Source organism: Epinephelus lanceolatus, chromosome 8 (assembly GCF_041903045.1).
Source record: "Epinephelus lanceolatus isolate andai-2023 chromosome 8, ASM4190304v1, whole genome shotgun sequence".
Taxonomy (NCBI): domain Eukaryota; kingdom Metazoa; phylum Chordata; class Actinopteri; order Perciformes; family Serranidae; genus Epinephelus; species Epinephelus lanceolatus.
Genome location: NC_135741.1, coordinates 15,079,988 through 15,106,017, shown reverse-complemented (window position 1 = coordinate 15,106,017; position 26,030 = coordinate 15,079,988). Strand labels below are relative to the sequence as shown.

At 42.3% G+C, this 26,030-nt stretch overlaps 2 protein-coding genes across 2 annotated transcripts in view; both read right to left on the bottom strand.

Moving 5' to 3' along the window:
- Positions 1-370: 370 nt before the first annotated feature.
- On the bottom strand, positions 371-3,394 carry LOC117258140 (uncharacterized). Its single transcript, XM_033628672.2, has 6 exons — positions 3,027-3,394; positions 2,773-2,926; positions 2,518-2,680; positions 2,245-2,431; positions 1,050-1,191; positions 371-590 (listed from the first exon to the last, which is right to left on the bottom strand). The coding sequence occupies exons 1-6, from the start codon at positions 3,392-3,394 to the stop codon at positions 465-467; spliced, it is 1,140 nt and encodes a 379-aa protein (XP_033484563.2). The 3' UTR covers positions 371-464.
- A 5,162-nt stretch (positions 3,395-8,556) lies between these two features.
- The window catches only part of LOC117258730 (uncharacterized), a 40,564-nt gene continuing 23,090 nt past the window's right edge, over positions 8,557-26,030 (bottom strand). The window contains exons 8-17 of the mRNA XM_033629842.2: positions 20,243-20,777; positions 19,620-19,779; positions 19,349-19,465; positions 19,123-19,224; positions 18,858-19,035; positions 18,124-18,745; positions 17,862-18,015; positions 17,658-17,747; positions 17,359-17,554; positions 8,557-16,828 (exon numbers count right to left, since the gene is read on the bottom strand). Coding sequence (XP_033485733.2) covers positions 8,697-16,828; positions 17,359-17,554; positions 17,658-17,747; positions 17,862-18,015; positions 18,124-18,745; positions 18,858-19,035; positions 19,123-19,224; positions 19,349-19,465; positions 19,620-19,779; positions 20,243-20,777 — 10,286 coding nt within the window. The 3' untranslated portion in view covers positions 8,557-8,696. The remainder of the gene's footprint in view (positions 16,829-17,358; positions 17,555-17,657; positions 17,748-17,861; positions 18,016-18,123; positions 18,746-18,857; positions 19,036-19,122; positions 19,225-19,348; positions 19,466-19,619; positions 19,780-20,242; positions 20,778-26,030) is intronic.

The following is a 26,030-nucleotide window of genomic DNA, read 5'->3' as shown; positions in this document are numbered from 1 at the left end:
TAATCCAAAAAGTAGCAACACTTATTTTCATGCAAAACACTCATGTGTACACAAAAACTGAACACTGCTTAAAAAAGTGGAGAATTTTTAACATTCAATGAAAATTAAATTTGAATCATATAAAAGGAGCACATGTAATTAAAATATGCTAATTGTATGATAGCATGGAGCACCATACCAGCTGTTTTCAAAGGGAAACAGCACCACCTGTGTATGACTCTGCAGTTGATAAAACACAGCCATGTTTGAGCATCACGTGGTCTGAGGCTGGAAACTTTATAATTCATTGTAATGTAGTCAGACGGAAGCAAAGCTCCTCTCGAAAGGACACTTTTTGTCAATTAAAATGTTATGACACATCGACCTAACCCACAGCCAGACCTCCTGGGACAACCCAAGGTTAAATGTTAAATAGAAATGTACTCACATATCTGGCTGGCTGATCAAAGTAAGTAGTGAGAGGGTTATTGCTCTACCGCGAGAGGAATGATCAGTGTCTCGTCCATCTCCCCGTGGATTGGGTCGTGGCCTGAAGAAGAGCTGGATTTAAGAAAGTGTCCTTTCCCATCAGTGAATGCCTGCTGAAACTCCTGCAGGGAGAATAGCAAATTATTGTGGTTAATGACAGATAGGAGCAGTGCTGTGTTATTTTCAGTCTGTCCTTCAGACTGCCATTCTGTTTGACTCCAGGAGGTGGTGGTGTTGCACACAGTCAGCATAATGTGGTAGACTGTTTCATTTGCTGCCATGTATTTCTTTGCAACACTAGATAATCCATCAAAGTATAAAGTATAAAATAATGAAGTTTAAATGATTTTATATTGTAAAAGTAAGATGAATTCGATATGAACTCTCTGAATAACAAAAGTCATATAAAGTCAGCTGCACTACTTATTACTCAGGCAGCAGGAGGCAACGTAATTAACTCTTATCTTCCAGCCCCAGGTTTGAAGTCTCAGATGATTGAAGTCTCAAATAATTCACAGTTGCAGGATTATCCAGCCAAACTACTTTACATCAATCAATGTATTAACTCAGTGTAAACTCACCTCTTTGAGGTCGTCTCCATACTTTTTATTGATGTATCTGAGGAAGACGGTGGTCCACTGCAGGGTGGTGACTTTGTCTGTATTCGACTCACAGAATGGCACCAGCGCGTTCAGCTCATCACAGTAAGAACGAATCCTCTTCCTGTGCAAAGACAATACAAACGTTTATAATCAGTGTTTTTCAAAATGTATTAGCCTGCAGCTCTGTTCTTTAGTTTCTAAAGTGTCATGCCCCAGCATTTCCAAATACCTTAATTTTAACACATATCTTAGTTTCACATGTATGAAATGTCCCAAAATGTCCACTTTAAGTGTGCTGTCTAACCAAATTATTTGATCAGTGCATGTTTATTATAAGATTTGCAGTTTTGGGTCGGGCGGTGGATCTTGAACTCTGTTCCCAAGTGGCTTATAGAAGACATTATTATATCAATCTAGGGCTTCAATAAATGATTATTTTCATTATCATTTAACTGCACACTCATTTCTCGATAAATCATTTATTCGTTTGGTCTACGAAACATCAGAAAACTGCACATCATAGTATCCTAGAGCAAAAGGTGACATTGTCAAATGCCTCCAAAACCCTAAAATATTCAATATATCATAATATGAGACCAAGAAAAGTTGGAAATTCTCTCAGTTCAGAACCTGGAACCAGCAAATGTTTGATATTTGTGTTTGAGAAATTACTTTAGCTGCACTAATTTTCTTTGGCCAAACTAAATAACAGTAACTACTATAAGAAAAAAGAAAAAGCGTGCAATTCAGAACACACCCTCGGTTTTCTCTCGTTGGATGGGTGTGTCAGAGGTGTTACCCAATCAGCAGCAACATTTATCTAATGAAAATCCTGGTAGATCTTTACTTGTTTCATTTTTCAATTCAATTCAATTTCATTTATAAAGCCCAATATCACAAATCACAATTTTCCTCAGAGAGCTTTACAGCATACGACATCCCTCTGTCCTTTGGACCCTCACAGCGGATAAGGAAAACCTCCCAAAAAAAACAAACCTTTAACAGGAAAATAAATAAATAATTAAACGTAAAATTTTTGTTTTTATACATGACATCCCAAGTGACTATGGCCCAGACTGAAATCATCAAATTGTGTTTAAGAACATTAATAGAGTATTCCATAAGACCATGCCACAAATTGAGTTGGCAGAGATGCCTTCAGCCGGCTGCTCACCTGCGTTCCCTCTCCTTAGTGTTGTGTCTCTCCCTCCGTTGGATAAACGTCATATGAGGTCGAGCTCTTTTCCTGGTGTTGTTCCCTGATTCTCCAGCAGAATCTGGGGCAGCTGAAGCAGCCTGGATATGCTGAGAGCTGTGGGTGCTATCATGCTTCCTGGGGGTCGTGGGGGTCACCACATCATCTATGAAAACCATGAGAGTGTATAAGACACAAACACAAAAACTACAACGTCTGAAATAGGATTTGGTTTAAATGATTGATTATTACTTTCTATGTTCACCAGCTGCTGCTCCTCTGATGAACTGCTGCCACTTGTGTAGTGAGCTTTTACAACAACCCTCTCTGGATGGAAATTAAATGAGATACTCTTGGGGATGATTAAACCCTGATGCTTGTTAGGTTCAGTCATGTGAGGAATATGGCCAATAACCTGAGGTCAAAACAGGAAGAAAAGGGATTAATTCTGCCTGTGGCTCCTATAAAGCTGTAAGAAAGTGCATGTTGATTTATTTTTCACCATACTTGTTCACACATGTTGGTGACTGGGTTAAATACACTCCCTATAAATGGGCTGGAAACCTCAACATTTGCTCTCTCAGTTCTCATCCACGTCTGCAGCTGAGGGTGTATGACTGCCTCTTGAGTCTCTGCAGACTGCTGAAGTATTGTCAAAAAACTGAAACACAGCAACAGAAAGATTTTGCATATTCTATAAAATGAGAATCAGGGGCCATATTTACTAACAAATAGAAATACACTATATAAGTGACACTTACTTCCTGAGAACTGCAGAATGAGTATCTTGCTGTCTTGGTGTGTCAGCACACATGGTGTTAAACCTTTTCTCCAAGCAAACTCTAGCAGCCGATATGGATCGCTTCTCTGAAGATGTCTTGCTGTGGGCATGTGCTACAGTCGGGCTGTCTACATCTTTGACTCTGGCCAGCACAAAACCTGGGACCTCTCCATAAGAAGCTGGAGTCTTTTCTCCTGGCGTCACCAGACAGTGATCATCAGTTGAAGCTGATAGGTCAATAGCTTGAGTGGACATGCAGGGGGAAATCACTGTGGTGTCTTTAACCATCACTGTAGCCAGCTGAGATCTGGCATCTGGCAAATCTGGAGGGGCAATGTATGCCTCCATGTGTGCCTGCATAAGGTGCTGAAGGTGTGTATAATCAGTTTCTGACATCTCCATCAGACTGACCTCAGGTCCCAACATCTGTCCATGTTCGTGTGTGAAACATCCACCTTGGCTCAGAATCACCCCAACAGGGTCACAGGTGTGTTCTCTGGACAGAGGTGATACATGGAGGGTTTTACAAGCTGGGGGAGAGGATGACATCTTCACTCTAGATAGGATGGAGATCAGGGAAAAAAAATATGACTTACATTTACACCAGAACAGGCTATATACACTCAATGGCCACTTTATTAGGTACACCTTACTAGTACTGGGTTGGACCCCCTTTTGCCTTCAGAACTGCCTTTTTTCTTTGTGTCATAGATACAACAAGGTGCTGGAAACATTCCTCAGAGATTTGGGTCCATATTGACATGACACAAATCTCCTGTTCCACCTCATCCTAAAGGTGGTCTATTGGATTGAGATATAGTGCCAAATTCTGACCCCACCATCTGAATTTTGCAGCAGAAATCGAGACTCATCAGACCAGGCAACAATTTTCCAGTCTTCTATTGTCAAATTTTGGCGAGCTTGTGCAAATTGTAGCCTCAGTTTCCTGTTGTTAGCTGACAGAAGTGGCACCTGGTGTGGTCTTCTGCTGCTGTAGCCCATCTGCTTCAAGGTTCTACGTGTTGTTGGTTCAGAGATGGTCTTCTGCAGACCTTGGTTGTAGCGAGTGATTATTTGAGTTACTGTTGCCTTTCTATCATCTTGAACCAGTCTGATCATTCTCCTCTGACCTCTGGCATCAAATGCTCACTGGATATTTTCTCTTTTTTGGACCATCCTCTGTAAACCCTAGAGATGGTTGTGTGTGAAAATCCCAGTAGATCAGCAGTTTCTGAAATACTCAGACCAGCCCATCTGGCACAAACAACCATGTTCAAATTCACTTAAATCACCTTTCTTCTCCATTCTGATGCTCAGTCTGAACTTCAGCAGGTTGTCTTGGCCATGTCTACATGCCTGAATACATTGAGTTGCTGCCACATGATTGCCTGATTAGCTATTTGCATTAACAAGCAGTTGATCAGGTGTACCTAATAAAGTGGCCGGTGAGTGTAGCTAGTCCATGTTAACTGACTTCAACTAACTGGTGTGTCTGGTAGGCCAAGGAAACTAAAAAGAAAGAAGGGTCATGACTTTGGTGTCACTTCAAACCACACTTTAACCCATCATATCTTTGTTGTTTCAACTTTGACTGAAAAATCCCTTCACCAGATTAAAAAAAACCTCAAATTACATGATGTGTACCTACAGTTTTTGGGGTAAATACGTTTATTTTCCTTGATATTGATCTCCAAACAGATCATGGCTCTGCTCAGCAGCCTCTCCTGGCTGTGCTGCCCTATGGCTTTACCTTCTTTATAGACACCTTGCTGTAAGCTAACTCGTCCACTCGTATTAAGGTTATTAAAATGGACGAAATAGTCCTTCAGGTTAGCCTAAACAAATGAACATTGAAAATACTAACATTAAAAACTTAACTCTCCAGGGCAGCTGTCAGTCGTGGACAAAGTCACCAGTAGCTAATTACAAAAGTTAGCTCGTTACTTTACGTTAGCTAACGAGGAGCTTCAGGATAGCTTGGTACATTTTAAGACGTTAGCAGATGCTAAAGTTAACATCTAATTAAAACCTCGACCCTTTAAAATGGTAGCTAATATAAAATTATCAGTTCATAACTCATCCAATATATAAGGGCTTGGTTCTTACTAAGTGGATTTATTATTCAGCTCCCTCTATGGGTCGTATTTTTAATAATTCAACTTACTTCAATGCCAACGGTTGATCGATGAATGGCCGCCGGTGGGAACTGACGATAGTGTCAAACTGCGGACGTCGTTACACTCTGTGACCATCACAGCTGAAACCTCGGAGTATTTTAATTTATTACCAGTGTTGAGGAAACTTCTTTGATGATATAAATGTGATACAAAATTATAATGCCAGCAGAAAATTTAAAAAAAAGGCACTAACTGAGTTTATTGCAAAGTGGCCACTTGTTAACAGGTCAAACATAAGGGACTGTACTCTACTTGTCAGAGGAGGGGGGTGGCTGGGGTAGGACTTTTTTTTACTTTTATTTCTTATCCTCCTGAGACCCATTGTTTGGTATGCATTTTTAATTATACCTAGCAAATTGGAATCAGTGGGACCCAATAAGTAGGCTATAAAAAACGAAACATTGTCTTTAGTAGGCCTAATTAAGTCCCAGTGTCCTTAAATGAGATGATAATAAAGCTCTAATGTCGCCAAACAGGTCAACAGTAAAATAAACACGTTTCAACCATAAAAACTGATCAGATTTTGGACCTTGTCCACTTTTGCATCTGGACCGGCTGCAGACTGACTTGGCAAAGATGGCTGCCATCTTGTTTTTATATGGAGTTGTGTGTTGTGCTTCTACTATTACTAGATTGCACAAAAAAGTGTTCACAAACGAGGACAATAGGTCTAAGTTAAGTAGAATGAAATGTAAGGTAAAGTAAACCCAAAATGTGATGTCCTCATATGAGGACACAGGGTCTCAGGAGGTTATCTTAACCCTCCTCGAAAAGCTACAGATTTTTTGCCATGAAAGCTACGCATACTTTTCCTTGAGGCTGTGTCCTGATTCACTCACTACCCACTATATAGTAAGTTTGCCATTTTGTGGTGTTGTCTGAATGTATAGTGGGAAGAACAACACCCTAAATATTAGACTCAAAGTATCCCACAAGGGAAAATATATGACCCTTCCTCCACCACAAATAATTTAATACAGCTGAAAATAAATTGTCATATGCTAACATTAGGTAATACCTTGCCTCTTAAAAACTTTAGATAATAATAAACATTTTCAATTATCAGTTCATAAGTCATCCAATTTATAAGAGTTGAACTCTGTGGGCTGCAGTTATTATTTAGCTCTCTCTATGAGTCATCTTGAGTAGTCAACTTACTTGAATGCCAACTCTTGATGGATGAATGGCCGCCAGTGGTAACTGATGTTGATGTCCAACTTCTGGATGTTGTTACACTCTGTGACCGTCACAGTTAATGCCTCAGATTATATTTATTCATCATCAGTGCTGGGGAAGCTGAGATATCATGCATAAAATTATCTTTGAAAGTATCCCAACAAACTGCAGAACCTTCTGAATAGTAGGCCTACTGGACTACTATTTACAGGAGCACAAATAATCTGCAAAAAGTGCTCCTCAACAAAATACTTTGTACTAACATAATGTTGACCCCACTCAAGACACAATGTGAAAAAAAAATAAATAAATTTTTGATTAATTTTGTGCATTTTGTATTTCATAGTGTCTTAAAGTTACCAGTAACTACAGCTGTCAGATTAATGTAGTGGAATCCAAAGTATAATATTCTACTCTCATATGGAGTAGAAATTTTAAGTCATATAATATTATAGAGTATCTTAAAATTACAAGTACAGTACTTAAGTCAATGTACTTGTTACACTCCACCACCTGCCAAAACTAGATAAATGTCAACTCACTGGTGGATGCTGTGACGCCTGAAGGACTGTCGCCCCCCTCTGGTAAAACATGAGATTTGCAGGTGGCTGTGCAGGGTGATATAATATTGCTACAGATTCAAAATCCTTTATTAGCATAGATGTTTTTCCAAGTACTTTTTCTTCCTTCCCTCTCTCTTGCTAAAAATGTCTATCCCCACTTGCTTGTCACAACAAGAGCCCTCAAAAAACCTGAAAACTTATTAAAAGGTAGTGTTTGTTATGTGTGAATTACCACGTTTCGGTTAAACTCAACAGACTGGTCATCATTTCTCAAAAGCACTAATGGTATAAAGTCTCTTATAACAATACATTTTCTTTTTTTGTGTCTTACAATGACCATTCAAGTTAAAATATTCAGTGACTGAATGTAACAAGTACATTTACTCAAATACTGTTGTTCTAGAGTATACATATTTCTACATATTTACTAATTTGTATTTTTACAACTATAGCTACTACAGTTGTATTTTTTACAACTACAGCTGCTATAGTTAAAATGCAGAATAACATTTTACATACAAAATATAATTGTATAAAATATTAGGAATTTTGATAAATTACCTACCAAATACAAACCTACCAAATATGGTAAAAATTAGCTCCAACTTGACCAACCATAACAATAAAATTATATGTGCACATGAATACTTTAGTGTTAACAATCCAACAGTAACACTGGCATGGACTTTTTCTCTGCATGCTGACTTTTGAGACTTTAAGTTCATTGTGCTTGTAAGTGTTTTCCTTACTGTACTATTACTTTAGTAATGTTTTTAATTGACTTATTAATACAGTATCCGTACATGGTGATAATTCTACTTTGAAGATCTGCAATAATCTTCAATCACTGGGCATATTAATCACATGTATAACTATATTCTCTCCTTGCACCAAGCAGTGATACAATCAAGTTGTACTGTTAAACCTTTATTAGATGTTGCTTCTGAAGAGACCAGTCTCTCTGGCAAAATGGAAAATATGTCATCAACCTCTACAGATGATGACTTTTTAATTGTATCTTTAAAAAGATAAGCCATAATATATTACCACAAACAGAACAGCCCTGGCTCTGTGCTATAACAGGGAATTCGCTTTTTAAAGAAACAGATCACCACTCACTAAGCATTCAATCAATTCCAAATAATGATGACAAAATCAGACTGAATACAAATGTAAAAAAAAAAAAAGTGTATGTCATTTTATTGACTTCTTGGATTCTAAAAGGTCAATGAAACAAGCCTTTTTTATCAGCAGAAGAACATAACAGCCAGACCAAGGCTACTGTACTTACACTATGGCTATGTTAAAAAACAAAGAAACAAAAAACTGAACCTTTTCTGTACAAAACATTTCTGACTATTTCCAACTAAAATTGCACATCAAGTTAAATTTACAAGTGATGGATTAGATTTAAGAGGCATTTAGGCATATAACAAAAATAAACGTATCTACTTTGAATACAAGACAAACTAGAATGTAATATACCTCTGAGCATTTCCATATCAAGCTACAATGTCTGATCTTTCACACTGGCTTTGCCTGTAGGTCTTGTTGAAATCTCAGTAAGACATGGACAACCACTCTCCTTAAGAAAAATACATTCAATGTGTGTTATGCTATAGTATCTCTGTGATACTAAGCCTTTATAATCTAACAGCCTTACTGTTCTGAAGGGTGCACACGTCATGTTTTTTATCCCGTGTCAAACTTCGCTTGATATTGCTTTTATTTCCATCACTGTTCCATGCTTTGAGTGGTTTTAGTTTCTACACATGCACCCTGTTTATCAGTTTTATTGTCCACTTCCTTTTTTCCTTTTCCAGTCTTTGTGCTTGCATCTACAGGGTTGCTAATTTTACTAGCAGGACTTTTTTCCTGCTCCTGTCTTTGCTCTTTGACCAGTTCTCTTTCCCGACTCACTGGTCTATCTCTACTCCACTCCCTGTCTGTTGGGTGACCTATTTGTTTTCGTTTCGGACTGAAGACGTCAGGATTGTTCATTATACGATTTGGGAAGCGTATGAGACCTTCTGTTGGAGTGGGAAGTAAGCCAGCTCTGTGTCTCTGGGGCTTTACAGCTTGCTGATTTTGTTTATTGTCAAAAGGGGGGCATGAGTTTTCTCTGCTGTTACGAGCTGGACCTGGGGGTCTATTGTGTGGTGCAGAATGTGGATCACGCGGGCCCTGGAATCTGGTAACTTCATGAGGGCTATTGAAATGGGATGATGCTGTCATGTCTGACCCTCTGCTATCACACCTTGGGCTCCTCAGATCTAACCCTTGCATGTCATCATTCAGTGCTGGCTCAGACCCCCTTGAGTCTAACCCTGAACCAATCATGCCTGGACCTCTTCTATCAAACCCAGGGCCCTCATTATTTCTGTGTTCAGGCCCTGATCGTCTTAAATCTGGACCTCTTGGGCCTCTTCTATCAGGACCTTCTATCTCAAATCCTCTCCTGTTTGTATATGAATTCATCAAGTCTGGAGCTTCTCTATGAGCCCCTGGTCCTTCCATGTTTGGCCCTCTTATATTACCTCTAAAATCAGCCTGCCTCCGGTCATTCCCCATATCTGGACCCCTTCTCATATCTGATCCTGGTTCTCTCATTCCTGGACCTCTTCTATCATGGCCGTGTCTCCTGTTGCCTGGATCATTTTCCCCACTGAAAAATGGTCTATCAGAATCTCTCCATTCATTTCCAGGTCTTTCCCTTATGGGGCCAGGGCATACCATATCTGGGTCATCCTGGACAGGCCCCCGACCCCTGAAACCAGGTCCACTCCACTCATCTCCTGGACCTCTCAAATGCCCTGGTAATTGCATATCTGATCTTTCCTGTATGGCCCTTGGTCCCCTACTTTCAGGGCCTCTCCATTCCCTATGATGACCATGTCTACTGTGTTCTTGAACCTGGTCACCTGGATCTTCTCGGATGGGCCCTGGACCCCTGCTGCCATGTCTTTTCCAGTCACCATCTGAACATTCTCTTCCATTTCCTACAGACTCGATATCAGGACCTCTTCCATCTGACCACTGCTCCTGTGTGTCTGTGCCTCTTCTATCAGGTCCAGAGCCCCTGAAGTCTGGCCCTTTCCATCTGTCTCCCCGATTTAGACTGCGCCTATCTGGCCCTGGGCCTCTGTTTCCCCTCATACGCCTTGAACCCCTCAAGTTTCTACCTATTCTATCAGGTCCTTGGCCCTCTGGATCTGGGTTCATTTGGATAGGTTCTGACCCACTAAAGTCAGCATCTCCCCAGCCATCTCTTCTATGTCTTGAACCTTCTGTATTTGGAAATGTCTGCCTAAAGCCTGGGCCTCTAAAGTCTGGGCCACCTGATCTTCTCCAATCTTGTTCTGGGCCGTCCATATCTGGACCTATCCTTTCAGGCCCGGGCTCCCTGAAGCCCGAGCCTCCTGGTTCTTGTCTATCAGGCCCTGAGCCCTCAATGTCTGGATCTCTACTTTCACAACCTGGTCCTCTAAAATCTGGACCTCTTGGACGTTTCCTATCAGGCCCTGGACCCTCCATATCAGTTCTTTCAGGCCTCACTCCTTTGAAGTGTGGACCTCTCCTATCAAACTCTGGGCCTGCCACATCTGGAGGTATTCTTTCTGACATAGGTCCTCTGAAATTTGGACCTTCTAGACCTCTCCTATCAGGCCCTGGGCCTTCTCTGTTTGGGCCCAAATTTGGCCTTCTCATATCTGAACCTCCTGGCACTCTCCTGTTGGGTCCTGAACTCTCCATATTGGGACCTGGTATTTCTGGCCTTGGTCCCCAGATGTCTGGAACTCTCCTGTCAGGCCCTGGGCCCTCAATATTTGGATGTTCACTTTCTGGCCCAGGACCCCTAAAGTGTGGTCCCTCCTGTCCTCTATTGTGAGGGCCCAGACCTTCTGGACCATTTCTTTCAGGCCCCAGTCCTGTGAAGTCAGGCCCAGGACCCCTCATATATGGTCCTATCCTGTCAGAACCGGGTCCAGTGTTTTGATTTTCTGGTCCTCTTCTGTCAGGACCTTGACCCTCCATAAAGGGACCTCTCCTTTCACACCCAGGCCCACTTAAATCTGGACCTCCTGGTCCTCCTCTATAATGCCCTCTACCATCCATAGCTAGACCTCTACTTTCAGGCCCCGGTCTCTGAAATTCTAGACCTCTCGGTCCTCTTCTATCAGGCTCTTGACTGTCCACATCAGGACCTGCCCCACTGAAGTCCGGACCTCCTGATCCTCTTCTGTCAGATCCTGGAGCCTCCATAGCTGGACCTCTCCTTTCAGGACACCCCATAGATACATTTCTCCTCTCAGGCCCTGATCCTCTAAAATCTGGACCTCCAGGTCCTCTATTGTCAGGCCAAGGACCCTCCATAAATAAGCCTTGGCTTTCAGGCCCAGGTCCCCTGATATCTGGACCTCCAGATCCTCTCCTATCAGGCCCAGGACCCTCCATAACTGGACCTCTCCTTTCAGGACCAGGGTCCTCCATAGCTGGACCTCTCCTTTCAGGCCCTGGTCCCCTGAAATCTAAATCACCAGGTCCTCTCCTTTCAGGCACAGGACCCTCCATAGCTGGACGTCTCCTTTCAGGACGCTCCATAGATAAACTTCTCCTCTCAGGTCCTGGTCCCCTGAAATCCGGGCCTCCAGGTCCTCTCCTATCAGGCCCAGGACCCTCCATAGCTGAACCTCGCCTTTCAGGATGCTCCATAGATAAACTTCTCCTCTCAGGCCGCGGTCCCCTGAAATCTGGGCCTCCAGGTCCTCTCCTGTCAGGTCCTGGAGCATCCATAGCCAGACCTCCCCTTTCAGGATGCTCCATAGATGAATGCATCCTTTCAGGCCCTGGTCCTCTGAAATCTGGACCTCCAGGTCCTCTCCTGTCAGGCCCAGGGCCATCCATAACTGGACCTCTCCTTTCATGCCCTGGTTCCCTGAAATCTGGACCTTCGTGTTCTCTACTGTCTGGCCCAGGAACCTCCATAGTTGGACCTCTCCTCTCAGGTTTAAGTCCTCTGAAATCTGGACCTCCAGGTCCTCTCCCACCAGGCCCACAATGCTCCATGGCTGGACCTCTTCTTTCAGGTCCTGGTTCCCTGAAATCTGGACCTTCGTGTTCTCTTCTGTCTGGCCCAGGAACCTCCATAGTTGGACCTCTTCTCTCAGGTTTAAGTCCTCTGAAATCTGGACCTCCAGGTCCTCTCCCACCAGGCCCACAATGCTCCATGGCTGGACCTCTCCTTTCAGGTCCTGGTCCTCTGAAATCTGGGCCTACAGGTCCTCTCCCAGCAAGCCCTGGACCCTCCATAGATAAACCTCTGCTTTCAGGCCCTGGTTCACTGAAATTTGGACCTCCAGGTCCTCCCCTGTCAGTCATAGGACCCTCCATTGCTGGACCTCTCCTTTCAGGCCCTGTTCCCCAGACATCTTTATCTCCTAGTCCTCTTCTGTCAGACCCCAAACCAACTACATCAGGACCTCTCTTGAAATCTGGACCTGGTCCTCTTATGCCAGGTCCATGACCCTCCATAGCTGGACCTTTCCTCTCAGGTCCTGGTCCTCTGAAATATGGACCCCCAGGCCCTCTCCTGTTAGGACCCAGACTGTCCATAGCTAGACCCCTCCCTTCAAGTCCTGGTTCTAAAAAGTCTGGAACCCCTGGTCCTCGCATGCCAGGTCCTAGATTGTCAATAGTTGGACCAGTCCTTTCAGGCTCTGGTCCCATGAAGTCTGGACCTCCCGGTCCTCTCCTGTCATGCCTAAGGTCTTTCATGTTTAAACCACTCATTTCAGACCCTGGTCTGTCTACATCTTCAGCACCCCGTCTGCCAGGCCCCTGGCTCTCCATGTTTGGACTTCTCCTATCAGGCCGATGGACTCCCCATTCATCTTGTATAAATGGCTGTCCCCTGACTTGATCTGATCTTCTCCTATCTGGCCCTTTCCAATCATCTCTTATGTCTAATCCCGGGTCACTCCAATTTTGACCCCTCATATGTGGGCCGATGCTTTTATTTTGACCCCTCATATCAGGACCAGCAACACCTAGTCCTGGGCCTCTCCAATCTGGATTTGTAATGTTTGGCATGCCAATACCCCTTTTATCTGAGCCACTCGTACTACCTACATCCTGACCAGGCCCTATATAACCACTCTCTGCCATATCTGGTCTTCTTAATTCTGATTGTCTCACCTCAGGGCCATGCACCCCCCTTTCAGCCCTAATATTGGGCTGTAACTCATTGAACTGTTCTTTAGGCCCACTACCGTCTTGTCCGATGCAGGACATGTTAGACCCGCCACCTTCATAATTAATGTTTGGCCCTGGTCCTCTCATGGGTACATCTTGCCCTCTTTGTAAGCCCCACCTCTCATCTGTCATTGCTGGGGATGGTATATCTGCTCTTAAAAGTCTACCCTCTGAACCTGTAGCTGCATTTGGATCTAAACTCCTTTCTCTACCACCACCCACCCTGCTCAAGTCTGCATCTCTTCCATGTGCCTGAAAACCCATTTTCAAAAGGCCCCTTTCCTCTAAAATTGGACTGCCATCATGCCTTAATTGCCTCTGAACTATTCCTGAGCCCCTAAAAGATGGACCTGGTCTCCTTAAACCTGGACTTTGATCTCTAACACCTCTACCTATCATAGCAGATCTTACAGCTCCAGCATGTGGACTTTCACCTCTATCTTTATCGCCTCTACCTCTTTCTATATCTTGAGCCCTACCCTCTATCTGTAGACCCCCAAAAGACTGATCTCTTCCTATTGCCATTACATCTGGCCTGCTATCTGGGTTTTCTGGAATTGGATGATACATAGCTGATAAAGGCTCCCTTATGCCCCTTATTTCAGGCCCAGATCTATATGGGGAAGGTCTCTTCATGACTGGATCTCTCCTCTCATTCTGTAGGCCTGATCCTCCCATATCTAAATCTGTAACTGTTGGTACAGGTACTTGTCCTCTTATTTGTGATACACTATGTCTCATATCAGGGCCTGGACATTTGACATTTGTGATCATCCCTTGTATACTAGATAGGTCTTGTGTGTTTGATCCAACACCCCAAATGTTGGGACTTATGCCTTGCATGCCTGGGACTCTCATGTCAGACCCTGGGAATCTTATTCCAGTTTCCCTAAGATCTATCTGTGGTCCCCTTTGTCCAAGTTCTTTGATATCTGATCCTGCATCCCTAATCCCTAGACCACTCGTACCAGGTTCTGGACAATTTGTCACTGGGTTTATTTCAGGGCCTGAGCCTTGAAAACCTGCAGCTGGCTTGGAATGCCCCCCTCCTTGACCTTGTATTACTGGATGCTTCAAACCTGGACCTCCTCCTTCTATCTGCTTGTCTGCCTCTGTCATACCTTTATCTTTGACAACTGGGACCTGCAGATTTAGAGATCTAAAATCCATATTTCTAAGGTTTGATACTGGACCTCCAGCAATAGGCCACAGTGTAGTGGACACTGTTGCTTGACCACCAATAGGCAGAAAATTATTTTCAACTTTTATCAGTGGCATTGAGACACTGGTATGTGTCTCAGGATCTCTGATTTCCTCAGTCTTAACAGAGTCAATCTTTTCTACGCTGCTAGGTTTCACAAACTGTGGCTCTGGATCAGGGCTCTGAGGAGAATCTCGAATTGGCGGATCAAGTTCTCTTAGAGGAATTGTATTTTCAAATTTGCTTGTAAACAGAGTTTCCTGTTGAGACGGTTTATCCACCTGAGTAGAAGAAGCACTGCCAGCACTGTCATGGCTGACTACAGTTTTCTCAGGCTCCTGAGATTTTAGTGGTTCTGAAGTCTCAAGCTTCATATTGTGAGGAAGTTCATGTGAACAGGGAGAACAGCCTTTATCAACACTCTCAACAAGATTACTTTTAAGCTGAAGTCCATCCGGGTCATTTTTAATAGTAATCGACGTAAATGATGTGTTACTGTCTACAATTTGTCCAACAACAGAGTCTGAAGAGTCTGGAACATTACACAAAACATTTAAAGGTTTTGATTTCTCAAGGACTTGAGGGGAAAGTCCTCTGTGCTGTTTCGGTGAAAGGGACCCAGAATCTTTTTTTCTAGGAGCTGATGGGGATCTTCTATGGCCATGAGAATGACGGCGTGTGGAATGCTCTTTACGGTGGCGACCTTGGCGCTCAGACTGATCTCTAGCTCTATGCCTTGACCTGTCCCTTTCACTTCTTCTGTGTCTATCCCTTTCTCTACGTCTCCGGGAATGTGAAGGAGAACGCTGCTGGGATCTTCTTGAAGGACTTCTATGGCTGTCCCTTTCACGGTGTGTCCGCTTCTTTGGTGATAGCCTTCGCTTTCTGCTATGGTGTGAATTCTGAGTGCCCTTGCGGCTGGCACTATGCCCTGTTCTAGACAAAGATGAATCACGAGACTTACTGCCTCCTTGAAATACATCATCTTGAATTTCATTAAAAAGTGATTCGTCCTCAGGATCATAAGCTACATCAGAATCTGCAATCTCTCCAGCAGAGGAATACTTGTCACTTTCCTTAAGATTGTCCTGTGTTTCATCTTGCTCTGCAACAGAATCGGTATCATTCTCTAATCTAGGGATGGCAGCTTTATCTTCTAGCTTAACAGTCTGTGAATCTACATTTGAATTGTCTACATTCTCTGTAAGGTTGCTGGTCTTGTCCGTTGATTCTGACAGTTGACTGGGAGGCAAAGATTTTTGTGGGGGAGACATCAGTGAATCAGAAACAGAAAAGTGAGCCATAAACATACCCACTGCCTCTCTCTGTTGACGTAGTGCCTCCTCCTGCTCCTTCAATTGGCGTTTTTGCTCCTCGATCTGCTTATTGAGCTCCTCAAGCAATCGCTGTTGTTCAGTTAGTGTTGCAGCTGAGACAACCACAGTGCCTGCAGGAATGTTCTGCGTTGCTTCAGCTGGAGTAGAGGTTTGCGCTGGAGTTGGGGTGGGACCTGGCGTTATAGTCTTGGTGGGAGCTGGCATTGCAGTCTGGGTGGAAACTGGGATTGGGCATGATGGAGAGTCTGCTGTTTGAGTTGGAACAGGGGGCTTTGTCACAACAATATCACTTTGAATATCTGCAAAGATAGTGTCGTCCTCTGGATCATAGGCCACATCATCGTCTACAGAGCCTGATGCTGCAGGGCCATCTGCCTTAATTTGTTTCGCGCTCTGAGGAGCAACCACTCCATATCCTATTGCTGGATCATACTCTTCTTCTGGGTCATATGGTCGGTCAAAGTCATTTTCTTCTTCTTCTTGTTCTATGTTTTTCACTTTTGATTTCTGTCCATACTGTTGTACAATGGGATCCACCATTGATCCTGACACCTGAGAAAACACTGGGACCTTCTTATCACTAACTGCTGTTGTAGAACTTCCATCAGAAGAGACCACAGAGTCAGTTTGCTTGTTGCCAAACAAACTCTTCAAGATAGTCTGCAGTGGTGTGTTATTGCTAGATGCTGTCTTGGGATTTTTGTCAGAGATCCTATCAGAGGTGGGCTTAATGGCAGCAACAGCAGCTGAGGTAGAAACAGGAGGGTTTGTTCTAATGGAAGTCAAACGAGACGGTATGGTAATTGAACCTGAAGAGGAAGAGTCTGATGGTGACCCAGGGCAAGGTGGTGAGCCAGGAGGGGTGGTGCTAGCAGGAGTCTCTGGGTCGTACGGTTGGAATATCTCCAGTTTGTCAGAGCCATAGAGAACTGGGGGCTTCGGGATCCACATAGGGTCTTTGGACAAATGAACTTTGGGTCTTTTCTCTTCAATTTCTTGAGGCAAGTTTCCTGGACGTTTTGCCTTCTGGATGACTGCCAGACCCAGAAGGAGATTGGGCCTGTTTTTTTCAAGCCCTGTGAATTAAAGAAAATAAATCATTAGAACAAGTCTAAATTACTGACAATAGCCCACTCTGACAATACAGTTTACCAGTTTTCTGGTAAAGTGTATTGTCAGCTAAAAATAGTTTCATGGAGTAAAAACGGAATATAATATGCCCATATTATACAGCTGTTTGTAAATAAATGATATCACATATGACGCTTTCCTTCATATTTTTGTTGTCTTTTCGTAAAATGCTAATAACATTGGCACAATAACCAAACTTTGACATTTTATTGAAGAAAATGGGTTAATTTATCAGAAAAAGATCGAAGTGAGCAATGATGATTTACTGAGATTTTTTCAGTAGACGTCTTTCTCCCACATTCTGACCACATAAACCTCCTTAACAGGAGAAAGATTCACTTGGCAAGATATGGCTGCCTGAATATTAGTTGTTATTCCTGGGCCTTGGGAGTGCTGACATAGGCGCTTGCCAAAGTCCAATACTGCGTACATTTATCATAAAAGACTATAAGCGGTAGTCAAACAATTATCATACCTGGTCCTTCAAGAGGTTGCAGTATGGATGGGATGGATTCCTTTGCACTGAGCGGGACAAGGTATACATCCTTGATGGAACGGCTGCCATTTGCAACCACACCAAAACGACCTCTGCTGCTAAAATAGGAAAACAGGGAGACATAGGCCACCTCTTCCTCCTCTGTTGCAGGGTGAAACCGGATCACACATAACTCCTAATAAAGCCCAAAAAATAAAAGAAAAAGAGAAAATATAAAATATTGCTAATTTCCAATATAAATGTACAAGATGGAAAAAAAAGCTAAATCTGCTGCTTGCCTTCGTAACAGAGGTCTTAAGTTTGGCAACATAGTCCCACACTGTTTCAGGCAGGATTCGTCCTCCAATCTGTATGGTATCAGGTAGATCCTACACAAGACACAGACGCAAGAAAGAAAAAAAATGTAATATCTTTGTCAGCTCAACTGATGACAATGGTAGATCTTTTGATACAATAAACATTATTATTGGGTAGTATCATACCGCTTTGAGATTTTCAGCAGATCCTGAAACCAGATATCCCTTGCTGACAAACTTGGCCACAGTGAGCATGTTAAGGAAGCCTTTCCACAGTATGTCTTGCTTCGCCAAGAACTGAGAAGTCTCACCATCAGCTGGGGATTCAGAGATCACAGTCCTGAAACACAAAACACAACAGCACGATGACAATCACATCCACACATTATGCTGATATAGCAACTAAACAGAATGAAACAGTTATTCCAGTCTACAGTTCTTGAAATACCTTGAGGATGTGCCAAAGAGTCTGGGATCTGCAGAGGAAGATGGCTTCATTAAGATAGATTTAGGTAATGGTTTCGTTGGTGGTCGTGAAGGGGCTGGTGGTGAGGGCAGTGCAGAAATAGTGTCTTTAAGAGGAGCATAAGGGACTAATTGGTTAGAAGTTGTGTTGCTGGGACCCGAGGTGCCACTAGACGGAGCAGAGAAGCGGCTTGCTGCAGTGCGGGGATCACGCCTTGTGATGGTTACTGTTGAGACAGCTGGAATCACAACTGGTGTGTATGCTCTTTTTCGTGTAGTACTTTTACAATTGTCCTGAGTTGGGGACGCAGGGGACTCCATGACAGGGGAAGCTGGAGACTCTAACATAGGAGAGGCTGGGGAGTCCATTACAGGGGAAGCAGGGGATTCAACTATAGTCAAAGGTGGAGCGTCAATGATAAGGCGGGATGTAGGATCCATTAGGGATGATGTTGGAGAATCCATATCAGGTGAGTCAGGTGGTGCCCGCAGTGGGGAGTCATCTCCTGCAGACTTTTTCCAAAAGGGTTCATGTTTTTCTTTTGTTTCACAAACTCTGGGTTTTTTCTTCATGGGTTCCTCCTCTTCTCCAGGTAGTATTTGGCCTTTGGGAAGAAATAATGTATTTTAAAAAACTAAAAATTATAATAGGTGGTCATTGGATAAGAATGTCTACAAGGTATTACACATCAATTGTAAAACATCTTTTTAATTCACCTGTGCATATCTTGCATTTCAGGTCAAAGAGATGAGCTTTGTGCTCTGATGTTGTGTCCTTCAGCATGCAGGCAAGAATATCTGGCAGAGCATTGTCCTGGCTTGGCTGGCTTGGCTGGCTTGTTCTGGTCTTAAGAGCAGGTGCAGGAAGACTTTTCTTCTGTTCCTGGGGAGCAACCTGTGCAGACACAAACACACAATCAGCCTTTACCCAGAAACAAAATTTAAATTCCACCAATTGAAAGAAAATGAGGCAAGTACACACCGTGCTTCGACTGGGTCTTTGGGGAATCAAACTGGGCAAATCGACCTTCACTGCTTCTGGCTTCTGCAGCAAACTTGTCATTTTAGGAGCTGCATCTTTACCCTAGATACACACAAGCAATGGAAGAAGATAATTACTTCTGACACAAACACTGCATGACCTTTCAAGGTCAGGCATAATATCTGAATTTGTCTTGGTTTTTGTGCTTAATATATCTTACACGTACCTCTGTTGTTTCTTTTGGACTTGGCTCTGATGCTTTGATAGCCTGCATATCCTTCTGGCTCATCCTGGCCAGTCTGAAGGGTTTGATCTCTCCTCGTACAACCTGATACAACAAGCCCTACAGAGAACCCATAACTGAACTGTCGGTTCACTTAAAATGTCATTAACTATGAGTTTAACTAAAACACTTCACAAATTTCTGCAATATTGCTAATAGTATTCAAATGTGTGGTAAAAAAAAAAACAGAAATGGGTTTTAGCTTTAGACGAACCTTGTTTCTTGGGTCTTTCAGGTTGAACATGATAGTTCTGTACTTGTTCATGTATTTGCTGTCTGTGTTGCGAAATATGTCGAACATCTCCATCTCAATGCTCGCGACAAGCTTTGCAACTTCACTCTCAGACAAATCCAAATCTTCACAATCACACACCCTTGACAAATGAAAAGGCAGTTAGTTAGTAGACAAACTTACTGTGCATCACCGCTGTAATATACTAAGCTATTTTTACATTTTAATTGTGGTAAAAGTGCAAAAGCCCCAAATGTGTGCCTGGAGTCTATCGTGTGTGAAGCAGGACATAAGGTACGGCCCCCAGTGAAAAAGGGAGTTTCTTTAGTTTTTAGGGAATCCAGTCATGACACACTGTAAAAATTAAAACCTGAAAATGAAATAAATGTTGGTGAATTTATGGTGTATCTTCCCCTGTATGATGTAGGTTGTATGTTACTGCATGTTTATCAAAAGTCATGTCCATGTTCTTATAAATGTTTAAAACCACTGGCATTTATTGTTTTGGCTCCTTTCCCCATGACTTTAACCTTTCATAGGGCCCATTTTGAAGTTATTTAGAGTATAGTACATATATAATTTTCATGCAAGTCTGTAAAACTCACCTTTTGAATAGGATGCTAGTGAGGGAGCGCTGGATGCTCTGTCTGACCTGGTTATTGGGCTGAGAGGGTCTGGAGGAGGGAGCACTGGGTGCAGGCGGCACCAGCAGATTTCTGGTTTCATTCAGCAGTGTGGGGGCTGAGGAAGACTTCTGGCCTGATGCTGAGGCAGACACATGGCTGGACGGAGGCTGGGGTCCAGGCTGCTTCTTTGGGATGACGTATGTGGTCTTAGTGACCATAAGGGCCCCTGTTTCATGATGTCTGGGAGCTGAGGTGGATGGGGATTGTGCAGCGGGAGAAAAACTAGATTTTGGTGGGTTGGGTGGAACAGAGGAATTTGATTCTGCAGACTGCTGCTTGGACACTCCACTGCTGATTGGCTCCTTTGCTTTTTCTTGAGAGTGGCTCTGTGGTGGGGCTGGCTCAGTGATAGTCAGGGAAGAGGGAGCAGCATCTGTCGAGGTGTCCTCTGGAGGTTGTGATGAAGGAGCAACAGACTCAGTTTCAGCCTCCTCCTGTTTACTGTCCTCGATAGCTGTTAGAAAAAAAGAGAGCAGGGCATTTTAGGAACATGAAGAACTATCTATTAACTATAATGTAAATCAACATTTCACAAGATATGAAACTCAGCTGAAACTTAAAAAACTGATCAAATCTGCTGTCTAAAATAAAAACAAATATTTGCTTTTCCCCACCTAAAATGAACCAGAGTGGTGTACCACAAAGTGAGATAAGTTGGTTAGTGAGGTATGTTGAGTCTAAGGCCAGAGTTTTCTGTGTCACAAAGATGGCTCTCTCTTAACCTGGCTAGATCACCATAGTAACTTGTGCTGCACATCTAACCTGGTTGGGACTAGTTTTGTTCTGAGTGGCAGCATGAAATCAGCTTTTAAGCACCTTCCACTAATAAACTACTTTGGAAACAGCGTCAATCTATAATCTAAAATGAAAATGTTCACTTGAGTATTTATGGTTTTCTCCTTGTCTTGGTCTTATACTTAAGGAATCCATAGACCGTTGCACAAAAGACCTTAGCAACCAAAGCAAGGTAAAACTTAAGGTACCTCTGACTGATGACTGATGGAAACTTGTACCACTGTAAAATCTCCTTCAACACAGTAAATGAGTTAATGTTAATGGGGCTCTGTTTCTCTGTGTGTGAAACCCTGGGTTAACGAAGCAAGTTGATAACCAGCTTCATGGTACCAGTTATCTATAACCACAGTTACAGGCACAGTTTGTAAGGCAAAGAAAACCTGTCTGTGTCAAACTCACTTCATGGTACACCCCTCAGGACTAACACATAACACTACATGACAATACAAGTTAATGTTATCTGTTGCTGTTAAATGTTTATTTCAAATATGATGAGTAAAGTTGCTCTGTGTTTGGAATTATGATCAGTTGAGAAATTTTATATTTTCCATCTGCAAACATATGTGAATAAGGAGGAAAAAATAGGGAGTGCTGCACTGGGTGAAGGCTCTGTGTAGTTAGTTGTAAAAAAAAAAAAAAAAGATCAGGTGCTCTTAAGGATGGGGCAAAGAGTGACTTAAAAGATAAAACACAAAGACTGGCCAGCTCACTCAGTGTATAAGTCCATAGTACAGGCAGGCAGTCCAGAAATGCTCCAAGGCACTCTGACTGTAGTTAGAAATCCTTTAGTAATACATAGATAACCAACGTGTTTCGACTAGAGTTTTCATCAGGGTGTCAAGGTTCATCAGAGTGGCCATTCTGAATGGACTGCAAGGGACTCGCAAATGTGTCAAGTTTGTAAAAAACAAAACAAAAAAACCCCACTTTATTTGTAAGTAGAGGAAATTTCCAGCACAGATGATTTATTATGAAGTGCTGTTTTCTGCTGTAGAGTGACTAACAGACAGCTACTTGACAGACACAGCAAACAGCTCCATGACACGGCCAAATGCAAGTATGACGCTGACTGTATTAGACTGTGTGGACCTTGAACTAATGACTAAGGAGAAATCTGGACCCTGTGGCTGGACCAGTTGGGAACCCCTGCTGTAAACTGCTGCCATTTGATGTATTCTACATTCCACTTCTGGAGACATGCAGCATCTTCTGTGGATCAAACTACTCGTCGTCCTGGGTCCTTGCTAGCATTACAGGCCGACGTGGTTTGGTCTGTTTTTTACAAGCGTCCCAGTGCAACAGCATGTGATCTAGAGGGCTGAATACATTGGCAAAGAGCAAAGCGAACCTGGAGTACTTTGTGAACTTCAGAAAAACTACTGAGTAACTGCTTTAAGTCCACTTAGAGGTGTGAAAACTCCCTTCATTTCTTAAATCAATTGTTATGACCTTTCAAACATCTTTTAAATCACTCCCATTGATAAAACTAGCCTGCCTAATATTATAAAGAATATAATTTGCTATAGGTGCTTTTTCAATCATCTGACAGACTACCACTCAGTGAAGAGTTTCCGGGGTAGCATGTGAAATCATTATCATCATAAGAAACAATCTCAGAGAGGAACACATCCACAGTGAAGGCACAAATGTTTGGTTTGCGAAAGCACACCAGCAGTTATCCCTGGTCTCCTCCTGTGACCTTCAGTTTTGAAATACCACTAAAGTTAATCTTCCTGCACAGCTCTCTGGGAGGATGTGACAACATTCACCTGCTCAGTTATGCCCTTCTACACTCTGCTGGTGTTCTGTAAGACTTTTTTCATCAGTGCCATTTTGGAGGATATAAAATGAATGATGAATGAATCTAATAGGGGATTACTGAGACAGAGCCAGTATGTTGAGTTATAATAATTAAAGTCCTGTGAATGCACATTTCTCATCTATTACTGACTGTAATTCAATCCACACAGGCGAACAGTTTGTGTAGCTTTCAAATTTCTGATAAATATGGCAGCAGTTGATCATTTGTATTTGTACGAAGAAGACTGCAAGAATATGAAAAAAATATACTGATAGATGTGATCTGCTGTCTGTTTCAGGGATGATCAGAACTGGTGTAAGGCGAAAAATCAAAGCAAAGAATCCAGCTAACCCTGACCCTTCGCTTTGTCACACTCGGACGAAGACTGGTCAGTCATAATGCAGCATCTGGCCAGCTCAAACCAGGGTCAGACAACAACACAGCTGTGCCTCATTGACTCTAATGCATTCGTTTTAGAATTCTTTCATTTTCAGGCTGGTTTTGTGGATTTGGAGCTAAATGTTGTGTCTGGGGCACGTCGTGTATTAATGATACTCGTTACCTGGAGAGGTTGGAAAAAGATATACGTTTCTTCCCTGTTCCAAAACCAAAATCAAACCCTGAAAAGTGTAGGGTTAGCTAGCTAGCTACTGAAGATATAGCCTACTGAATGTATGCTTTGGCTTTTTAATGATTATAACAGTGAAACAAAGCTGTGCAGCTGTGTGTCATCACACTGTGCACAGATGAATGTTGTTTTCCTTCCCTTGGAGCTTCCTGACAGTCCAGCAGTGGAGGTCTGGGTGCTGGCAGCAGCACAGGGGCGGAGCCAAACACCGTTCATCTGCACGCACTGTGATGCCACACAGCTGGTTCAATATCAGCAAAGTTTCCCTTTATATTCATTGTCTAATGTGTCGATCTGCAGTGATGTGGTGGTTCACTTTGACACTGTGATCTGTAGCCTATAGTTCGGCTTTAGCTTCTAACCATCTTTGTCTTTTTAACCTGTTGTTGCTGCTGAGTCAGTTTGACATCCTGGATATATCCTTCAAACACAGACTGTAGACCCCTCTGTCTGCTTCTCTCTGGAATCACTCTTTCATTTTTACAATAATATGATAATATTTCTTCAGGGAGTGCAGTTAGTTACAGTGTGGGCTCCATGGTTACTACGACAGCTTGTCAGATCATAACAAAGGGGCGGGGCATAGTGAAAGGTCAATTAGCACAACATTGGGACAGTATGGACAATACCATTTACACAATTTATGTTGTTTTCACAGAATATGCATATAATCAACACATTTCTAAAATGTTTTTTTTCCCTTTTTTTTTTTTACATGCAAGCTTACCTGATACCAAAATTATGGATCTTTCTTGTCTTATTTACAAATGCTTGCACGCAGCATGCCAGAAATGAAAACCTAATGTTCAACAGCAGCTCAAAAGCTATACTGAAACAGCTGTTAATCATGTTTGATTGAAAAATCACTGAGAAATATCTGGTATAACTTGTGTTAAATAGACCGACCACAGCTGATTCCAATCTCAGTCTGAGACATGGCCAGGTGTTGAAGTTCTTTGAATCACATGGACACTTCTAAATCAAAACAGGGGACTTTTTGGATTTTGTTAAAAATGGATACAGAACAACACAGAGGAGGTCACTTAGATTAGAACAGGACTGTGCATTTTTGTGTTTTTCCCTTCTGTGCTTTTTGCTGTATTTGTTTAATCTATGTCCAAAGGTCATGTTTATTGGATGTTGTTGTTCTTGATCACTAGCAGCAATTTCGTGTTGCTGATGAAGCTTTTACTGCAGCAAATATGTGACTTACTATTTTGTTACATTGTGCATCTATAAATTAAAGATGATGAAGTCACTTTCATGTAGTATGTTGCCAAAAATGCAAACATTCAACACTGTAAAAGAGTAAAAGTAATAAAAGAAAACTGAATTTAAAAAAGCAATGGATTTCATACTGTCTACTGAATTGAACTGAAAACATGAACAGTGATGCAGTTTTTGTAATGTTGTCAAATGTTGGTGCTTGAAAAGTTGTGCTATGACTAACTATATGATCCTGTTGGATAGAAAATGTGGTCGTGTTTTAAAATAATAAGCGTGTGTGTGTGTGTGAAACAAGCATTTGTGTGATTCAAGGTATGATGCTCTCTTTTTCATTTTCCTTCATCGGTCAATGATCGTTCAGAACACACATACCTATGAAACTATGGTAGATAACCGTACAATCAAGAAAATCCCCTTTTAATTACTATATGGATCAATCCAACAAGTCATAAAAATAATTTATATTCACGCAGTCCTCACAGGATGACATGCAATTTCTTTATTTAATGTATTTATGATGAAGCTTCAATAAGGAGGATCTTTTTTCCCAGGGCGGGTTCTATGGGGATGTAAACTAATGCACTGCACCCTAAACTACTATTTTATATTACTAATATACTATTTACTATTTTACATCCTCAGTTTAAATCTGTATAATAGGCACACAAACTGTGTGGGCATTTCCATGTGCACCTTCTATGTTGGTTCATGTATGTGCAGAAAGGGCTGGATGAAGGTGAATATCAATCAGTGGGTGTGGTGATTATTAAATACTCTCTCAGCCTGTCACATCACTGGTCTTATAGCTCTGAAACAGCTGTGCCACCAAACACAAAGCTTTTACTGGCACTGCAATGTGTTTCACGGATAAAACTTGAAACGCCAAGTTTGAAAGAAAGTTAGGAAAGAGACTGTGATGAACAGGATGTCTCCTTCAAAGAAAAGAGTTAGAACCGACCAGTCTGATAAGTGAGAGTTCTGTATGGTTATATTGTAGCCTTGTGTTGTTTTCAGGCGATTAAGCACAGTGAACAGCGGTGCGTGACAGCACTGCACTCTGGCACAGCACGACTCAGAGGCTGCAAATTCAACATATCAATCCTGCTGCCTTCAGATGCTGCAGATTTCATGAACTGGAGAAGCTTTTTATACAGTATAAAGATACTGTGAGAATCATCCACATTAATTCAAAGATCAATGCAGACTGATTTACTATTTTCAGCGCAGATTTTGGTTAGAGTGTTTGAGTGAAATAA

Bases quoted from the DNA above. Each gene is read 5' to 3' on its own strand.
- LOC117258140 (XM_033628672.2), bottom strand. From the start codon at position 3,394: ATGGAGGCATACATTGCCCCTCCAGATTTGCCAGATGCCAGATCTCAG. The intron at 2,681-2,772 runs GTATGGTGAAAA...TTTTGACCTCAG, and splicing joins TCACCAACATGTGTGAACAA to GTTATTGGCCATATTCCTCA. The intron at 591-1,049 runs GTGAGTTTACAC...TTCTCCCTGCAG, and splicing joins ATGGAGACGACCTCAAAGAG to GAGTTTCAGCAGGCATTCAC.